The sequence below is a fragment of the Alternaria incomplexa genome (genome assembly GCF_024043165.1).
Source record: "Alternaria incomplexa strain BMP 0042 chromosome Unknown scaffold_7, whole genome shotgun sequence".
NCBI lineage: Eukaryota > Fungi > Ascomycota > Dothideomycetes > Pleosporales > Pleosporaceae > Alternaria > Alternaria incomplexa.
Window position 1 is genome coordinate 274,480 of NW_026249856.1, and position 18,821 is coordinate 293,300.

At 52.5% G+C, this 18,821-nt stretch overlaps 6 protein-coding genes and 2 non-coding genes across 8 annotated transcripts; 5 read left to right on the top strand and 3 right to left on the bottom strand.

The window, feature by feature from the left end:
• Nucleotides 1–636: 636 nt before the first annotated feature.
• Nucleotides 637–1,881, top strand: J4E90_005276 (uncharacterized protein; the record flags this gene model as incomplete). The annotated part of the gene is made up of 2 exons (XM_051434832.1): nucleotides 637–640; nucleotides 728–1,881. 2 exons carry the CDS (start codon nucleotides 637–639, stop codon nucleotides 1,879–1,881), a joined length of 1,158 nt encoding a protein of 385 aa, XP_051290856.1.
• A 421-nt stretch (nucleotides 1,882–2,302) lies between these two features.
• J4E90_005277 lies at nucleotides 2,303–2,394 on the bottom strand. The gene has a single exon. It is a non-coding gene; the product is annotated as a tRNA-Asn (tRNA).
• A 418-nt stretch (nucleotides 2,395–2,812) lies between these two features.
• Nucleotides 2,813–4,333, bottom strand: J4E90_005278 (uncharacterized protein; the record flags this gene model as incomplete). Its single annotated transcript, XM_051434833.1, has 2 exons — nucleotides 2,813–3,368; nucleotides 3,420–4,333. 2 exons carry the CDS (start codon nucleotides 4,331–4,333, stop codon nucleotides 2,813–2,815), a joined length of 1,470 nt encoding a protein of 489 aa, XP_051290857.1.
• A 1,164-nt stretch (nucleotides 4,334–5,497) lies between these two features.
• J4E90_005279 (uncharacterized protein) lies at nucleotides 5,498–6,743 on the top strand (the record flags this gene model as incomplete). The annotated part of the gene is made up of 2 exons (XM_051434834.1): nucleotides 5,498–6,311; nucleotides 6,364–6,743. The coding sequence occupies 2 exons, from the start codon at nucleotides 5,498–5,500 to the stop codon at nucleotides 6,741–6,743; spliced, it is 1,194 nt and encodes a 397-aa protein (XP_051290858.1).
• Nucleotides 6,744–9,676: 2,933 nt separating this feature from the next.
• Nucleotides 9,677–9,757, top strand: J4E90_005280. The gene has a single exon. It is a non-coding gene; the product is annotated as a tRNA-Leu (tRNA).
• Nucleotides 9,758–10,586: 829 nt separating this feature from the next.
• Nucleotides 10,587–12,361, top strand: J4E90_005281 (uncharacterized protein; the record flags this gene model as incomplete). Its single annotated transcript, XM_051434835.1, has 2 exons — nucleotides 10,587–10,591; nucleotides 10,672–12,361. 2 exons carry the CDS (start codon nucleotides 10,587–10,589, stop codon nucleotides 12,359–12,361), a joined length of 1,695 nt encoding a protein of 564 aa, XP_051290859.1.
• A 683-nt stretch (nucleotides 12,362–13,044) lies between these two features.
• On the bottom strand, nucleotides 13,045–16,475 carry J4E90_005282 (uncharacterized protein; the record flags this gene model as incomplete). The annotated part of the gene is made up of 7 exons (XM_051434836.1): nucleotides 13,045–13,285; nucleotides 13,341–14,314; nucleotides 14,364–14,836; nucleotides 14,884–15,923; nucleotides 15,969–16,106; nucleotides 16,157–16,257; nucleotides 16,305–16,475. 7 exons carry the CDS (start codon nucleotides 16,473–16,475, stop codon nucleotides 13,045–13,047), a joined length of 3,138 nt encoding a protein of 1,045 aa, XP_051290860.1.
• Nucleotides 16,476–17,034: 559 nt separating this feature from the next.
• On the top strand, nucleotides 17,035–18,621 carry J4E90_005283 (uncharacterized protein; the record flags this gene model as incomplete). The annotated part of the gene is made up of 1 exon (XM_051434837.1): nucleotides 17,035–18,621. One exon carries the CDS (start codon nucleotides 17,035–17,037, stop codon nucleotides 18,619–18,621), a length of 1,587 nt encoding a protein of 528 aa, XP_051290861.1.
• Nucleotides 18,622–18,821: the final 200 nt, after the last annotated feature.

Consider the following 18,821-nt stretch of genomic DNA (forward strand, 5'->3'; position numbering starts at 1 on the left):
GGCTTCGGGGTTGGGGCTGATCCGGACTTTTGTGCAGATGTGGTTGCGAATGTTTATGTTTTCCCATTCAGCGACGTTATACCCCCGAAAAAGTCTCTCTTTGGAGCATATTTTCAACAAGGTGTATTGATTGGTTTATTGGATAGGAGGGAGGATATTGAATCTTGATATGAACAGCATTCTAGGGCGTTGTAGCAAGATAGACATCTTCTAGATATCGTAATGTGAGGGGTGCTGGGTCGTATGAAGTTGAGTATAAGCATTGCCTATCTGCCTGAATGAACGCATGAGTGATGGCGAGCTGCAGCCTTATGTGATGTCAGTGCGTTATCGATAAGGGCGGTCGCGAATTTGACAATGCTGGCTTTCGCACTGCAACCATCAGCACTCGACTAGCCTTCTTTGATACCCCCGTTCTTCCTTCTTCACGTTCCTTAGACATGCCTCGCGACCCGCTAATCGGCCTCGTCGGCAAGCCTTCGTCCGGCAAGTCGACTACACTGAACAGGTGCGCAATGCCCCTCCACCCCTCTTTCGTGGATCTTTCTAAGATGGATTTCATGGCAGCTTGACAGATGCTACCTCCAAAGTCGGTCCGTACATGTCTGAATACGCTGGGAGCTATGTAGGCTGATTATGAGTAGGTAACTTCCCGTAAGTCATCCCTCTCCGATCCATGGAATGCGACTGCGCAGCGCACACCGCGCTCGATTCTTCGTATCGTCAGCTCCTAATGCTACAACCAGATTCACCACCATCGACCCCCAGCGCGCCATCGGCTACCTCCAGATCGAATGCCCATGCGCGCGCCTCGGTCTCGCTGATCGCTGCAAACCCAACTACGGCGGTTGTGTCGAAGGACGACGATCGGTTCCTATAGAACTTCTCGATGTCGCTGGTCTTGTACCAGGCGCGCACATGGGAAAAGGCCTAGGAAACAGGTTCTTAGACGACTTGCGACACGCAGATGCGCTTGTCCACGTGGTGGACGTGAGCGGGACGACCGACGCGGAGGGCAAGGCGACAAGAGGCTACGACCCAAGTCAAGACATTGTCTGGCTGAGGAGCGAGATTGTGCGATGGATACAAGGCAACCTGATGGAGAAATGGGGCAGTATCAAGAGAAGACATGTCGCTATCAAAGCCACGGCAGTCGAAACACTACAGAACCAGTTCTCAGGTTACGGATCCACGTCGAGCGTCGTTGCGCGCTGTCTCGATCGCCTCGCCCTCAAGGAGCCACTACAAGACTGGTCAAACGAAACCATCGAACGAGTCGTAAACGCCTTCACCGACGAGAAGTTCCCTACCGTCATCGCCCTCAACAAGATCGATCATCCCGACGCCGACAAAAACATTGCGAAGATTGCGAAACAAGTGGATGCCAAGAGCATAGTGCTTTGCAGCGCGATATCTGAAGTCTTTCTGCGGAAACTAGCGAAACAGGGCTTCATCAAATACACAGAGGGCAGCGAATTTGTCGATACAAGAGAAGACCTGATTGAGCAGGGCGACCCTGATGGAGGCGGATTAAAGGAGCTGGACGAGAAGCTCACAACACGAATCGAAAACCTCAAAGACATGGTCCTTTACCGCTTTGGCAGCACAGGCGTTGTACAAGTCCTGTCGCGAGCGGCAGAACTCCTCGGTCTGGTTCCAGTCTTCCCGGTCCGCAACATTCACGCGTATACCAGTGGTAGTGCGAGCTCGACGGCTGTCTTTAGAGATTGCGTGCTTGTTAAGAAGGGTAGCACGGTCGGTGATGTGTATAGGAAGGTCATGGGTGATGCGCCGATGGCGTATGTCGAGACGGAGGGTGGGAGGAGAGTGGCGGAGGATGATGTTGTTGCTGTGGGAAAGAATGATGTGAGTATGATATGAATGTGCAAGTAGACGAGTCGCTAACAAGGTGCAGATATTGAGCTTCAAGGTAGGAAGGGCATAGTTAGGCCTAGTCAAGGTCTAGTCGAGATTACATCGGAGATGCGCATAGTGTCTGGCAATCGATGAACTTGAGCGGTACAACTTGTCCTAAACTGATAAATCTTACTGCACCTGCATTGATAAAACTGTGACTCCCTGTGTTTGTGCATCTCTAGATAGACAGTGTAACGGATATCTACCGAGTAAAAACAATTGCGCGTTGTGTTATTGTGACGATGTTCTCTATACTTCGTGTTTCCCCGCTACACGCTAGCATCGCAGCCACGCACATCCTCAGCCAGAAAAAAAAAAGCTCCAAACCCCATCCTCCCCTCGAGCACTCTCACACGTCAGCACCAACGCCCAGCAAAAAGTAATCCTCCTCCGGGAAGGCTCGAACTTCCAACCTCCTGATAACTAGCTACTGGTGTAGTAACAGTCAGACGCGCTAGCCAATTGCGCCACAGAGGATTATCGAAATGCGCTGTTGCACTTCTTGATGGAGGATTCTGAAAATTGCATCGTACTAATTGCCTGGCAAACTTCACGTGCCCGTGTTTGAGGCACTTGAAGCGAGCAAACATCGGCAGCATCGGGGATATGTATGTTATAGTGGGGGATCTTGTGGGTCTTGCTCGCTTACCGGAGCATAGAACGGCAGTGATGCTCTGATAAGCGTGGTATTGTAATTTGTTTGATAGTATTGCTACTGAGTTTGTCTGCTACGATGACGAGAGTGGGTATAATATGAAATAAAGGAATTACCGCCGTACCCTCCCCTGGTATGGGTCCAAAGAAGCACCTGCTCCGCGCGCTATGCAGTAAAACATGTAGTTAGGAAAACCATGATTCCAGGCCCGTCCTTGGCCATTGTCTCCTCGGTACGTGCCTAGTTACTCTTCCGGCCGCGTTTCTTCTTCTGCTCTTTTGAAGGTGTCTCGCCCGCTGCGGCTCCTTCGATCTTGAATTCGTCGCTCTCGAGGTCAAAGACGCCCCGCAGGATACTGTATGTGAAGAAGTCCTTTGTGTAGCATGTTATTCCTTCTTTGATCAGTTTTTGTGCCTCCACATCATCTTTGTCTGCAGCGAGGGCAATGGTATTTCCTGTCTTCTTGAACTTCGTCGCACCAGTCGTCACGCTCGTCGCGCCCGCGGCTTTGCAGACAGCCTCAATGTCAGAGAATGAAGATGCGTATCTCGTCTTGAGGCTTTTCGTAAAGTGAACAGCGAAGTTGGCGAACGGAGTTTGCGGCTTTTCGAGGATGTCGTCAAGCTTGATCTTCCACTCCTCTTCTTGCTTAGGTATGGATGGCTTGAAAGCGGAAACGGCAAGCAGGCGCTTAGCTGATGCAGATTCCAATAGCCATTGGTCTGTAACGATAGGAATGCCGCGTGCGATTGCGTAAAGTACTTTTGTTGTCTTTTGGAGATCACCATCTCGTACGCTTTGATCGGTTAGCATGGTGACACAACAGCAAAGACAGTGTAGTACTTACCATAGTACATTGAAGTCATCAGCCAGATTCTCTACAAACGCTCCACCTTGTTTCTTCAGGAACTTGACAGCCGCACTTGCTTTCGTAATGGTGGAGTTGCTGCAGGCTACACGGGAAACCGGGCCATCGTAGTCCTCTCTAACTGTAGTAGTAGATATGGATCGTTGCGAACCCCTCTGCGATCGTGGTGGGGCGGACTGTTCGGGCTGAGCAACGTCGACGTTGCTCAGGCGACTGTCTTCTGTGTCGCTATCGCTTGTTTTGGCGCGCTTGCTAGGCCCAGCAAATGCCCCGTTGTCAGACTTGGATGCATCTGCGTCCGCCTCATCGGCTAGGGACCGTGTTCGTTTCTTAGCTGACCTCGATGGTATGTGTACTCGCGGTGAAGATGTTCTAGCATTCAGAGGCAGCTGTGGTTGCATCTGATCCTGTGCCTCGCCAGTACGGGCGGTCGAGAAGGCCTCTGCTTCCTGAACGTCTGCTTCGTAAATATCTGTAACATTCCCTGTACGCGCAGCGGTTGGGGTCTCCTGGATCACAGTAGTTGATCGTTGATTCGAAAGCTGAGGGGTTGCGCGAGGTTGTGACTTTGCTACATTGACAGCGGGATCTTTCGTACCATCGCCCTCGCTCTGGGCTTCTTCAGGTGTCACCGCGATTCTCATAGCGTCAGCAGCCGATGAGTTGACCTGGACCTCTGAGTCTGTCCACTGACAAGTCAGGTAAGATTGAGAGTTTGGAACATGGATCTGATCGCCATGACGCAGGAATATTGTTTCTGAGCGTCCGTCACTCTGTGGTTGCAACTCGTATCTAGCCGATGATAGACTGTTGGCGTGTGCTTGGCCAGGCAAGATGCTTAATGAAGCTGTAATGGCTTCCAGTTTGACGCCACATGGCCCAGAATCTACCATAGTCAGTGGATGTCTCAAGCCTCTTCGGCGAACCTACCGATGCGACCGAGCTCAGGTATGATTGTAGGCGCTGCTATAATGCGAACCACGCCAGGATGTACGTTGTTGACGATGTGTACTGTTCCTTTTTCCGGCAGGGCGTACTCCGAGGACCCCGGCGCTCCCGTAGTATGTGACGAGATCAATGTCCACATCCTGGGCCGGTTGACGCGTCGTGGCGGTTGCTTGATCGCGAATGTTGGATTTAACGCGTGGTCACGTTTGCGGAAGGAGCAGCCCTGGAGCTGGGCTAGCGGTGACGCGCATAATAAGTGGGGCTATCTACTGATTCGCCACTCACGCTCACGCTTACCTTCCCTTTCAATGTTCTGCCTGCCAGCCGTACGCCGCTACCTCCTCTGGTTACAGCAAGGATATGGATTCGAAGGACGATACCTGTACAACGGTAACTCGTGTACTTAATTTGGTAGCTGTGCATCTCAACTACCGTTGGTCCCAGTTCTCACGAACACCGCCGCCCAACAGTCTCAAAGCTCAGACAGTCGAAGATGGGGAACAATAGTAAGGAATTCGCGCTATCTCATCACAACCATCGCACACTGCAAACAGCGCATCTAGCAATTATCCAACTCACTATGAGCGACTCTGCGACTCACTGTAAGACAGGAGAAGAGTGCCAGCGGCGAGCATTGGTCAAGCGTTTACAGATCGAGGCGAGTATCCGGACGCATGCAGGTGAAGGGACCATGGAACAATAGTAAGGGCTTCAAGTAACTCTAAGACCTCAACTTCGCCTTCGCTTTGGCTAGCTATAGTTGTGAGTGGGGATATCGAAACAATCGCATGCTGCCGCTGCTATTATCCGCTCGGGATCCGAAAGCCATCACTCCCCGTCACTTTCTCGATGACCCTGCATGCCACCAATCTGCAGCGCGGAACAGACCTTGCCATCTAGCTATTATATAACGCTGATATAAACGACACAGCTTCGACTTTCGTCGCTGCTGGACTCCTTCATTCCTTCTTCAACCTCCAGTACTTTCTATCATTCTTCCAAATTGTCACCTCGAGCCCCAACTCCGTCAGACTCTGTTCGTCTCTGAACCTACGGCCAAACAGCACTATCTCTATAACCTCCAAAGACTGCTAGCAGTAGGAGCCGTTATGGGACCTGACGACTTCCACGCCGTTGACCTCCCGTCCAACTTCCAGGTTCCGCCCGGCTTCGAGCCATGGACTCAAAACTTCACCCTCATCGTGCCGGTTGTGATGGGCGACGAATCCAAATGGGCAGTCACCACAGTCAACATGGCGGATGTCAACTATTGGAGCGTGAACACCGCCCGCCTTGCTACCAGTAATGGGGTAGGTCTTGGTGTATCGATCATGCTTCTGGTTGTTCTCGTCCTCTTGACCAAGGCTGAGAAGCGGAAGTCCTTCATCTTCTACCTCAACACCGCTTCCCTCTTCACCAACACCATCCGCTGCCTGCTTCTCGCCATGTATCTTAGCAGCACCTGGAACGACCCTTACAGCGATGTTACCCCATACTCACCACCCCTGACTAATGCGGACTGGGCTATCTACGTCTTAATCAACGTTTTCAGTCTTATCGTCGCTATCCTAGTCTACGCTTCACTCAGTCTCCAAGTCTGGATCGTATGCGTCACTACACCACCTCTACATCGCACCATCATCATGGGTGCAACCACCACAGTGGCCTGCGCTGCTTTTGGAGTCAAGTTCGCTTTCGTCTACCTGAATACCAAATACGCATTGGACAATGTGGATCCCGATTCTCTGGCAGCACTGAACGGGATGACCTACATCATGCAAACTATATCCATCTGGTTATTCAGTTGCGTGTTCACCTGGAAATTGGGGCATGCCATCCTCCAGAGGCGGCGTCTCAACATGCCTAGATTTGGACCGATGCAGATCGTCTTCATCATGGGCTGTCAGACAATGTCAATACCAGGTTCGTCTCTCTTTGCCACGCTGAACACTGAAATTTACTAACGTACGTGTAGCTATTTTCACATCTCTCCAATTTGTTGAGAGCATCCCCCCTGAGATTGTCTCCCACGTTCTCACAATCGTCTGCATCTTCCTTCCCCTCTCGGCTATGTGGGCGGGTGTTGCCCACGATCAAAACGCTACTCCCAGAGGCCTACGATCCACCAAGAACAAGCTCCATGGCAAGCCCGCAACGTCTACTTTGACGGACAGTTCCACCGCCTGTGGAAATAGTTCTCAGATGAGCTCGTGGTCGGATACCATGAACAAAGATCATATGAGCTCTGCCACTGCTCCCACATACCGTGACCACCGCACGAGCGTCGAGGACAACTGCATCCGGGTAGACCGCAAATTCGGTTTCTCGCACGAAGACGCCGCGGACCGAGTCTGATAGCGCGCAGCTGCACATCTGGCATGTATCGATTTCTTTGCAGCGCCTCGAAGATCATGCTTGATGGAGAATACTGAGTGTGTGTGGGGGGTTATTATGAAGCGGCACGAGTACACGGAGTCGGCGCAGCTTGCGTCGCGTGTGGTGCCCATGAAATCGGCAACGTACCCGGGGACCATGCGCGTCCCAACATTTGTGACACCGGAGACATGATTGGAGATGATATGGATAGCAGTTGGTGGATCTCCTACGTACGGTTGCTGCGTGTTACCTTATCTGTATCCTTAGCCATTTTTTACTTTCTCCAGCACCTTCTCTTAGCAACTAATACACTCGCTGCAGACCTTCCGCTCGCATTCATTGTTGTGATGACAGACTTTGTGTTCGCGCTGGGGTCAGGGTGTCATGGTAATTTGGTGCAAGCATCGGCAAGGTGTCACGACAGCTATTTAATATACGTGACGCCATGTCAAGGGCTGCAGTGACAAGGACTATCGTCGGACTCCGTACTTTAACATGCACAAATCGCTGTTAACCCCGATGCCGTACCGTGATCTTGCGATAAGGATACACATTCCTAGCTACAATTTCCGGCTATGGAAGCATCGTTCTCCGAGCGTCGTACATGTTCAAATCTATGATGGTACCGGCTTTCATCGCAAGGAAACGCTCTAGGAGTCTAAGGTTACGAGCAGCTTCGTATGGGGCAGCCCATTGGGTCTAGCGCAAAGCCCAAAACGATTCGGCTCATCGGGGGCAGGCACCCCGCTTGGTCTCTCTACGCCAATGATCACCCACGCCGACACGTCGCTCAGCGTCTGTTATGCGACTCATCGATCTCAGAACACTCGAGCTCAGATGGTTCAATGATGACTCTGTCCCAAAATACGCCATCCTTTCTCATACCTGGGGCGGAGATGAAGTCAACTACCAGGAATACGTCTGGATTAGCAGAGCTCGAGCATTGTCCGCTTCTACCAACTTAGCGTCGGCATCAACAGGCAACCAGGATGCGCGAACTACACTGATGTTGGCATTGGAGATGATGATTAGAGGTAGTTCCGAGATGCCTCTGGGAGGTTTATCGGAGAAAGACCTTATGACACGCGTTGGCTACAGCAAGATTGTGAACGCAGCTGAGCAGGCGCAAGGTCAAGGCTGTCACTATCTCTGGGTTGACACGTGCTGTATAGACAAGACATCAAGTGCGGAGCTACAAGAGGCCATCAATTCCATGTATCGCTGGTACCGAGATGCGGAGGTCTGCATTGTCTATCTGGGCGACATTCCCAAACCACGTCCAAACGGCTACACAACCGCTTCCGAGATTGCAAGATATTCACTGAAGTCTTCTCGGTGGACACGTCGCGGTTGGACCCTACAAGAACTGATTGCACCGGTTCTATGTCGCTTCTACTTTCAGGACTGGACCTTGATGGGCGAGAAGGTGGAGTTTCTGGAGGAGCTATCTGACGCCACTGGTATACCAGTTCGTGTACTCGACGACAGAAGTACTATTAGTGAGTTCTCTGTGGCGGAGAGGATGTCTTGGGCAGCACATCGGCAAAGTACTCGTGTCGAAGATGTTGCTTACTGCTTGCTCGGCCTCTTCGACATTCACATGCCCTTACTTTATGGAGAAGGTGCGAAGGCTTTTATTCGCTTACAAGAGGAAGTCCTAAGGACTACCGACGACTACTCCATATTCTCCTGGTGCGCAACTTCATCGGAGCGATCAACGTACCGGGGTTTGCTTGCGCGCCATCCCGAAGAGTTTCAACACTGCGGTTCTATCGAGCGCGAGAATGTCATTTCCACTTTCCCCATAGGCCTTACCCCTATCGGTCTACGTGTGCAGCTCGAATTCTTGCCTGACCCCAAAGACAAAAGTCGGGTCTTAGCCATGATACGGTCGAGCAACCAGCTCAACCAGCGCTTGGCCATCACATTGAAGTGCCTGGATGGTGGAACGCAATACGCGCGTGTTGATGCTGGCTCTTTGGCTTTCATCGACGATTGGCCTACTGGGAAGCTCCATACCATTTATGTACGGCAGAAGCTGTCCATACCACCTGATTTCACGACTACCGAATTCAAAAGCTTTCATATACGACGACGAGTTTCTAGTCACACTACGCCGACAGTTCGCATAATAAGTGTCACGCCTCGTAATTCCTGGGACGAAACCACCCACGAGCTACGGATACCAGGCAATGTTACGGAGTTCTGGGGGGCTGTTCTACTCCGGGTCCAATCAGCAGCGTATGCGCATTCTCTAAACTTCCCCGTCGCGTTCGGATTCAACCGGTCCACTTGTCATTACTGGTGTAAAGCCATTTCGGACTTTGACCCCTCGCAGGATGGTCAGGCCAGTGGGACCTGGCCACAAGCAGTGAAAAGAAGGATACCTGACGAAGTGTACGACCCATTGCGAGGAAATGACGCGCGAAATGATATGTTTTTGGTGCGTGATAGCGGGCTGGCCATAAATGTTGGCATCAAGGCAGGGTTGTGCGGCGATAGCATTGCATTGCAGGTACACATCGATGGACTTGTTAGATGGGCATGAGATGAAGCCCAAACTTAAACACCTAGTTGAGTTACGCTGCTTGAGTCCCCTGCTGTTGTGCCATACATATGTGACGATGTTCTGTTGGATGGCAGATGTTGTATGCAGGGAAGGTGTTTAATGTCAATTTTGTCCCAAAAATGCGCAAATCTTACATAGTATATGACATTCTCTTCCCCCGCGGCTTGGTACTTCTCTTTGTCCGATTAGTTCGCTTGCCCCACTTGTAAGAGCCAGTCATTCGGTTCGGCTGCCCTGCCATGGCCGTCCATACCCACCAAAATCCTGCCAACTTCTCTCCTGGCTTGCCAATGTCTGGTGTGCTCACATTATATTGTGTTCACTGCTCTAAAACCTCATCAAAGGACAGATGGCCGAGCGGTTAAGGCGCTAGCTTCAGGTGCTAGTAGAGAAATCTGCGTGGGTTCGAATCCCACTCTGTTCAACATTCTTTTGCGTGTGTGGTTCAGTCGAATCCTGCTGCGCTCAACACCTTTTTTGCACATGTAATAGTGGCTGGGCGATGCTGTACCATTTTGCTACTCTGGTGTGCTAGGTGCGGTCCGTGCGAGCAAACCACGCGCGAACGGGAGCGGGGCAGACACGCGATTTCACGATCCCAGGGTTCAGGCTTGGCGTCATCTCATCTCCATCACGCGTTGCCTCTGGGGAAGCACCAATCTGATCGTGTTTACGTCTTCTTAACCATTGTGGTCTTATTGCAACTACGCCTCGCGCCATTTTATATCCCATCCGCTGCTACAGGCCATGGGACAGAGCTCTCAGGCAAGAGCAGCTGTCCAAGCCGGCACGGGAAGGTGGACTTGGCCAGGATCGTATGCGCCTCATGCACTTGCGGCACATGCCTCCTATAGTATGACCGTCACAGCAGCCGATAAGAAGCCTTTGATGGTCATACTTATCGATCCTATATGCATACCGCATTATTTCTAACAGTAGCTCGCGCGCAGAGCTGCTCCATGAACTGCTTACGCGTCGCATAGCACCAAGTCCTCCCGAGGTCATTCAGCGCAATACCCAGTCCAAGGTCACAGCATCCTAGGCTTCGCAATGGGATCGCTGCGTGTCGCGTCGCTTTGGAGACTATGTTTATCGCTTTTACTGCTTCAATTCGCGTTTGCGACCAGCTCAATCGCTAGTAATGCGAGATCACCAACTGCACAAGGTATGGCTGAGAGATGCTACCTCCTCAAAGACCTCTCACTGACATGTCGCAGAAGCAGATCAACCGGTCTATGAGCCCGAGAACCAGAATGTTGTCCGCTTGCTGACATCGCCTGTCTCGTCTACATCCTTCCCCGATTCGTCCCAGACATCATCGAACGAACTCCCGACCAGCACAGCCAGCTACTCACTCGCCGAGACCAACATCCTCCACGATCTCCACTCCGCTCTATCTACAATGCAAGACCATTACTTCTCGGTATGGCTCGGCAAATACACAACAGCGATAGACTGGACAGCAGCCGTCATGTCGACCTACGTCTCAGCTACCCTCTCGTCGCTCTCCCACTCGCTCTCCTACACAATGCCAGGCACATTTGACAAGAGCCGGAAAATGGACGTCGAGGCACAAATGGTGGAAAATGAGATCAACAAGTACTTTGCGCAGACCACCGCGTACTACTTCGGTGAGGATCATTTTGCAATAAGAATGCAGGCATTCGATGATATGCTGTGGGTGGTATTGGGCTGGCTGGAAGCAAGCGGTTTCGTCGAGAGCCATTCTGCTGAACACTACACGTCTGACAAGGTTGGGGCAAAGGAATGGCATGCCAGGCAATTTGTCCCTGCTTTCGCCCACCGAGCCCGTGTCTTCTACGAATTGGCTGAGAAGGGATGGGATTGGAGGCTCTGTGGCGGCGGCATGACTTGGAACCCGCGCCTGTTGCCGTACAAGAACGCCATCACAAACCAGCTCTTCATCTCGGCGAGTATCAGCATGTACTTGCACTTTCCGGGCGACGATAATTGTTCACCGTTTCTCTCGCAACACAACAAGATTGGCCTACAGCAAGACCAGTTATTTGATGACTGCGACGAGGGGCACCGGGCACGCTACGATCCTGTTTACCTCGCGAACGCAGTGAATGCATACGAATGGCTGAAGAACATCGGTATGACGAACGATCAGGGACTTTACGTTGACGGCTTCCACATCGGGGGTTACCGCACGAATCATAGCAAGACGACATGCGACGAGCGGAACGAAATGGTGTATACCTACAATCAAGGTGTCCTTCTATCTGGACTTCGCGGGCTATGGGAAGCTACCGGCAAGACCTCATATTTGGAAGATGGCCATGAACTCATCAGGAACGTCATACGTGCCACAGGCTGGAAGAAGTCTCAACCTCATCGAAGCAATGGCCCAGAAGACGAAAAGGAAGCACTACCCACTGACTGGGCGGGACTGGGTTCCAATGGTATCCTAACAGAGTTCTGCGACCCCTCTGGTCGCTGCAGTCAAGACGGCCAAACATTCAAAGGCATCTTCTTCCACCACCTAACGTCCTTCTGCGAACCTCTTCCATGTCGACCAGCTAGACCAGGGAAAACACATGCAGCACCTAAAGAATCAGCCATGTTACACTCAAACAGCTGCAGAGAATATACCGCATGGGTCGTCCACAACGCCCAGGCTGCGCTCCGAACGCGCGACCAAGACGGCCGATTCGGCGCATGGTGGGGCGCACCAAAGCCTTCATCTCCATCCACTTCCTTCCATGACAACAGGAAATCGGCGTCTCATTCTCACCCAGTTCTCGCAGAGAACGCGATAGACTACCGCAACATCTACCCAGACCCTTCCGATGGCGTGTACCTAGAAGACGACCTCAAAAAGCCCTTCAAGCGGTACGTCTTTGACGAGAATGACGAAGACGAAACGACGAAGAGAAGCCCAAGCGATCTAAATGACCGAGGACGCGGGCGCACCATCGAGACTCAAGGCAGCGGTCTCGCAGTCGTGCGAGCAATGTGGGAGTTCCTCCGTCGAGCAGAAGGCGCAGATGGGTATTTGTCGTGAGTGGTCAGCGATGGAGTTGTTACTCTCTACCCATCACAACTCACACCACGAGCTCATCAAGAGTGTAACCAAGTTGTTGACGTGTCAGAACAGAAACGCTGGCCCATCCTCCTTCTCACAATGGGAAAGCGACGCTCCGCTCTCCTGCCCCAACACCATCGGCAGGATACAAAGAGAATGGCATGAGACTGCCGAGAAATGGCCACCGACAGTGAGGTAGATGCTCAGTGTCGTGGAACTGTACGTGCACATGGAAGTGTGTTGTCTGACTGGAGGAGAGGCATGCTGTTGGTTGATGGGGCTGGAGCTCTTCTTTGAAGCGGAGCATTGGTGATGGAGAGAGTTGTATGCTGAGGGCACTGTTGTGGAACGAGAGAAATGGTTGGATTCGGTATAAGGAAAGCGGGCAGATGGTGTTGGATTGTTGCGGAATCGGTAGATGGCGTGGGATATGTCAGATTGGAAAGCAGTTTTGCAGTAGAAAGCTAGACTTATGCTGGGTTAGATGCTAGTTTGGAAACGGCTTTGCAAAGCTACTAGTTTCACCGTCCATTCTCTCCATCTTTGCTCACGACTAGCTCGTCACTGTTGCACTCCTTTCTTTGGAAAAGATATTCAAAACCTTGACTAGGCTCCTCTTGTGTCCTCTTGACCTGTCCATCCTCTACAGCCATTCCCCTACCTCACATAATCCCCAACTCCCCAAACCCTTTGAGAACCTCTTTATCCACGCGGCTCAGCCACTCTTCCTGGAAGGCTTGTTCTCCACCCACTTGTTGGATGACCTGTTGAAGATGTTCCCTAACGAACGCAACGAGATTGATCTGATGCACAGGATCAGTGTAGATGAGTTCGCGTTTGCGGATATCCTCCGGTGCCTCTGGTTCGGTAGGATGGTAAGGTTCTGGAGGCCAGAAGAGAGAACTAGAACGAGACATCAGTATGGGTACGAAAACAGTGAACGGAAGGGTGTACGCACTCTTGACTTCGGTCATCCATGCCATCCAGCAATTCCCCGAGTACATCCGTCCAGATCCCTATCAACGATTGCAGCCTGCCCAACATCCAAGGCTGCGCTCCTTCTAGGAAACGTGTGAGAACGAGACACATGAGCTTCTTATTTGGCGCATCGCCGATGTTCTCGATATGGCCGAACCACTCTTCCAATAACCAGTCTAAAGTCTTCTCTAGGCCTTCACTTGATAATGCGGACAGGGCTTCGAGGAGTACAGAAGGTGAAGCCATGCCGATACGTGCTAGCACGGTGAAGTAATCAGTTTCCACGACACCATCCACGGCGCGGGAAGGAAGTTCGCGGTAAGGGCCGTGGGACTGGTGGTGTGTCCATGCGCCGTGAAGACCCTCCAAAACCTTTGCTAGAAATCCGGAAGAGATCAAATCACTAGTCAGAACCTTGACAGCGTTCTCACCACCTACACCTTCCGCACCTCGAATAATGCATGTAACGAGATGTGTCATTATGCCGTTGGCTTCGGGCTTCAAGTTGCCCAGAAGCTCGGCGAGGGCTTGGAGGATTGCGGGGCGGAAAGAGTCTGCGAGGACGGCGGAGGGCGCAAGGAGCAAATAGGCTTCTGTAATCTCGATGGCTTTTCGTAGGGTCTCGTTATCCATGGAGAACAGAGGTAGCAGGTATTGGAGCAAGTTGAGCAACTCAGGAGGTGTAGGCTCTGGTGCTGATGGTGTTTGTGCGATGATAGATGCCCATAGATCGAGTGCATCTTCAAGGAGGTAGACTTGGGTTTCTGAACCAGGCTCGATGGCACTCTGGATGATGGGTAAGAAGGAGACGTGGAACGAACGTGACTCGGCTTTCATAGCGTTCGTTAGACGAGCCAAAAGTGTGAGAATGGCTTGCTTCATGAGATGCTCTTCGCCAGACTGCTCCCACAGCGGTGGGAGGAGTGCGATGATGCTGTTGGCGTACGGTGTGATCTGCATCCTGTCAGTCCAGATACTTCGAGTGCTCCCGTCTCTGACTTACGTGATGCTCTAACCTGTATACAACAAGACTAATGGTGTTTAGCAGTGCCATCTTCGTTTCTGGAAGTTCCACCTCTTGGACCAGCGCCATCAACCTATCGAGCATAAGCTGCGAGTACGGCAGGAATGCATCTGCCTGAAACTCCCACTCGTCGGCGACGGCATGGAATTTCCTTCCCGCAGTTATTCGCACCACTTGATCGTTCATGGGATCGCTCTTATCAAGAAGATGTTGGAAGATCTGGTAAACGATAGGCTTCTTCTCCTTGGCCATCTTAATAGTTATCCACTGGGAGATGATAATGGCGATGCGGCGACGAATGATGTTGAAGCCCGGTGTCTGCTTCGCTGCCTCGACAACCAACGTCTTTTCAAGGAAGGTGTCGAAATCAAGTTGATCGTGCAGAATATCAGCTGCCAGTCCAACGGCGGTGTAAACAGAATCCTTGAAGAGGATGTCTTCGTTTTCCGGTGCTATGAAACATTAGCGAGGGTCATCTTCTCCTAAAGTGAGTACTCACTCGCGACTGTGTAGAAGACTTGGAGCAGAGGCTGAATGATCAAATTTTTGAAATTCTTTGCGAGGTCTAGGAACAGCTTCTCGGCACAGGGTCGGATCGCAAATTCCCAGTCCTCTGCTCCCTCTTCCATCTTCTCCCACTCGTCGGGCTCTTCCTCCCACATACGAAGGTCGCTGGGCCGGAAGACGAAGAAGCGCTGTACAAGTGCTGAGATCATTTCACGAACGAGGTCGTCAGTGAGTAGGTCTGTCTTGACCTTGTGCGTGGCCGCATTTTTCTCATCCTTTTCCTGCTGGTGCTTGAAGCGGAAAGTCTGAGTAGGGAAGAAGACCATCTTCACGCATGCACGAATCAGTAGCAAGCCTTTGAGACCCAGACGCTCGAGGATGGGTGCTTCATCTTCGGCATCGCCATCAGTACCGACTTTGGCGCCCTCAATAGACTTTGAGCCCCATTGATCCCCTAGTCGTGAGATGAGGCTCCAGTAGTCGCGCGCAAGCTCTATCGAGTTGGGTAAAAGGACGAAATCTGCTGGGTGAGTCGTGGCCATGTTGAGGTGCAATTTTGAGAGCTGCATCAAGTGCCTGCCTATCTTCTTTTGAACTTCGCCTGCAAGCGGTGAGTTCTCCGATATCACGTATTGCAGGAACTCTCCGAGATGAGTACGGGTCAGTGTCCAGAATTCTTGCACATCCTTATCTCTGCCTGGGAACTCGTAGCCGGCGATTATAAGTCTCCGCATAGTCTTGATAGCAAGCAGACTGTTGTCGATGCTCTCAAGCGCACCGCCTTCGTCGTCTCCGCCATCGCGAAAGAAGGCTTGCCATGTTTGGACCTTGTTCACATAGATGGTACCGAGTACGTTGAAGACCTCCGGCGCGACAGTCTGTAAGCTCTGCCGTGTTCGTAGAAGTCTTCCAGTTGACAGTTCCTTGACGATGTATAGCAAGACGAGAAGGGCGCGAGGGAGTTGTAAGCGGTAGGCGTTCGGATCGGTCGAGGTGCGAAGGATGTGGAGTAGTTGTTGGAATAGATCTGGCCTAGAAAGTGTTAGAGTAGGGAAGTCTATGTCGGGTTGGACTGACCAGTCATTTGGGAACTCGAAACGGACGATCTTAGCGACGACGAGAGCATTCTGTAGGGCCAGGCGATGGTCGGCTTCGTTGATGGCGCTTTCGAGTAGACGGGCCCGTATGGTAGCCTTGTCTTCTTTGCTTACAGCACTGCAGTCACGTAAGCCTATGCATCTCTGCGGCTTTATGTGGAGGCGTACTTGGTGGCAGTCTTGCGCCAGTACTTGTCGATGCCGTTCTTGAGCTGGATGATGGCGAGGTAGCGCACTTCGAGGGGGAGAGATTGGTTAAGGAATACCGTCTACTAGTGTCAGTCCGGTGTAATTCAGTAGGCTAAGATATGCATACCTGCAGCAGAGGATAGAAACCCGCGGCCTTTTCCCATTGCTGGAGTTGCTTGGTGCCGGTCTGGACTTGGGTTTGATCTGCTGAGGACGCTGATCGCAGGACGTGGAACAAGATGCTCTCAGTCAGAGGATTCGCCTCCGCCGGCGCTTCAATGCTGAACTCTGTATTCATGCTGTGAGTGTTGACGGTCAACTATCGCGGTAGTGGGGCAGCCGCAAGTAGGTGAACTTTTGGATATGGCAGGAACAGGCAAGTAGTTGGGCGGAAGTGGCTCACGGCTCAGGCTGAATGTATAGTCTTATGGAGCCTGCTCACCCAGGCTGCGATCAGGATGCGGCAAGTCTTGTTTGGGAAGTCTATCTTGGTGTTTGGAAACAAATTCGAGAAGCTCCCCGCCTGACAGCTCGGACCTCCGAGACACGAGACAGTGATTCTGGGGCACCTTGTTGGCAGTTGACATATACTGCATAAGATGATCAAGTGTATGTCATCTGTCTAGCGTGTACTTGAGTATGGTCTCTCCACAGAAGCACTGTTATGGGCGTGTCTGAACATGGCCCCGGCGTGTCTGGAGAAGGCGTCGCGCGCATCGGCTACTCCCACGCCTTCCCCAGCCAACCTCGGTCCGTCGCAACTCGAGCCTCGTCTCCCCATCACGCTGTCACGTTGCAGCCACATCTCGCGCCATCGCCAACCACGCCCGTAACATCAACCCTCCCAATGCTCCCAAATGCCCTCCGCAGACTTCGCCGCCGCCCAGCAACGCATAGCAGCCCGCCGCGCTCAACGCGCCCTTCAACAGCGCAATCACCATGAGCCGCCGCCATCAACCGCACAACGCGCCCTCTCGCGCCTGCCCTTCCCCTTCAGCAGCGTCTCCTCGACCGGATTCAGCGTCTGGGACGCGATAAAAGGGCGCTCGGGAACACGACCAGAGTTCCGCGTCGGCCAAGTCGATGCCGAACTCCTCGATGAGGAACTCCTTACCCTGATGAAGGGCCAAGTCGGCGAGGGCTTGAAGTACTTCGGAAGCCATATCACAGATCACTACTCAGCCGAGATATTGCTGGCATTGAGGGCTGTGCTGTGGAAACTGAGCATTTGGGACCAGAACGCGAGTTATGGCGCGCATCTACAGGGGCTGCGGTATACGGATGCGCGGAGTAGTGCGCCGAATCGCCCACCACCCAAGCCATGGCAGAAGATTGCATACGGCGCTGTCACAGTGGGCGGACGGTATGCGTGGACGAAATGGGAAGAGTACCTTTTATCCGCTTCAGAAGACTACACCCGGCCCGAGAGTGCGCGATTGAAAGTCCTGGGACGATTGAGCGAACTGGCCGGAAACGCACACGACGTCCTCGGCCTTGCCAGCTTCCTCGTCTTCCTCGTCGACGGCCGGTATAGAACGATAACCGATCGCCTCCTCCGTCTCCGCCTGACACCAACCTCGCACTCCACATCACGCGAAGTCAGTTTCGAGTACCTCAACCGCCAACTCGTCTGGCACGCCTTCACCGAGTTCCTCCTCTTCCTCCTCCCCCTCGTCGGCATCTCGCGCTGGCGCCGCATCCTAAGCCGCACATTCAAGAAGCTACGCACGACCGTCCTCTCCCTCCTCGGCCGCTCGAAACCCGCCAGCGACGAAGACGACGAGGAGAGCAAAGCAGCCGGCGAACTCGGTTTCCTCCCTGAACGCACCTGCGCAATCTGCTACCGCGACCAAAACCCCACAACCACCACCGAAGCCGACATCCTCACTTCCTCGGCTGGCGGCGGCGGCGTCGTCGGCTCCGCAACAACCGACATCACCAACCCCTACGAAACTATTCCATGCGGCTGCATATACTGCTTCGCCTGCATCGCACAACGCATCGCAAACGAAGAAGGCGAAGGCTGGATGTGCCTCCGCTGCGGCGAGACCGTCAAGGAATGCCGGCCCTGGAACGGCGATGTCATTGAAGAACAGCCCCGTCGCGTTGAGCATACCGAAGTGCATGAACGACCCAGCACAGCCAAGTCTGTTGGTTTCGCCACTGCTGGCGATGAGCTGGATGAGAAGGCGCTGCTGAGGGAGGTCGATCCCATGCCGGAGATGGAAGACGCCGCGGATAAAACGCAAGAAGATGAGGAGGGTATTATGGGCACGACTCACACGCGCGGTCTGGATCTCGGAGAATCCTTGTTCACGGAGAGTTCAGAGTGGGCGCGTGCGAGCGAAGATCGAAGCAGCGATGATGAGCAGAGTGAGGAGTACACTGGAGAAAGTGAAGAGGAAGAGGAGGGTGATCAATCGGGCTTTTACGACCGACGATAAGACTTGGGAGGGTTGGTTTGGTTAGGTTGGGGCTACTACACGACTGTTGTATAATTACTGGATGCGTTGAATTGCAAGATACCCTGATTTCTCAAGCTTGGTTCGTTCCATTGTGCTATGCTATCAAGTGTCATTGAGCTATCGTGAGACCAGTCTGTTATTGGACTCTGACGTTGTGATCTTGATATTTGGTGAGTGAT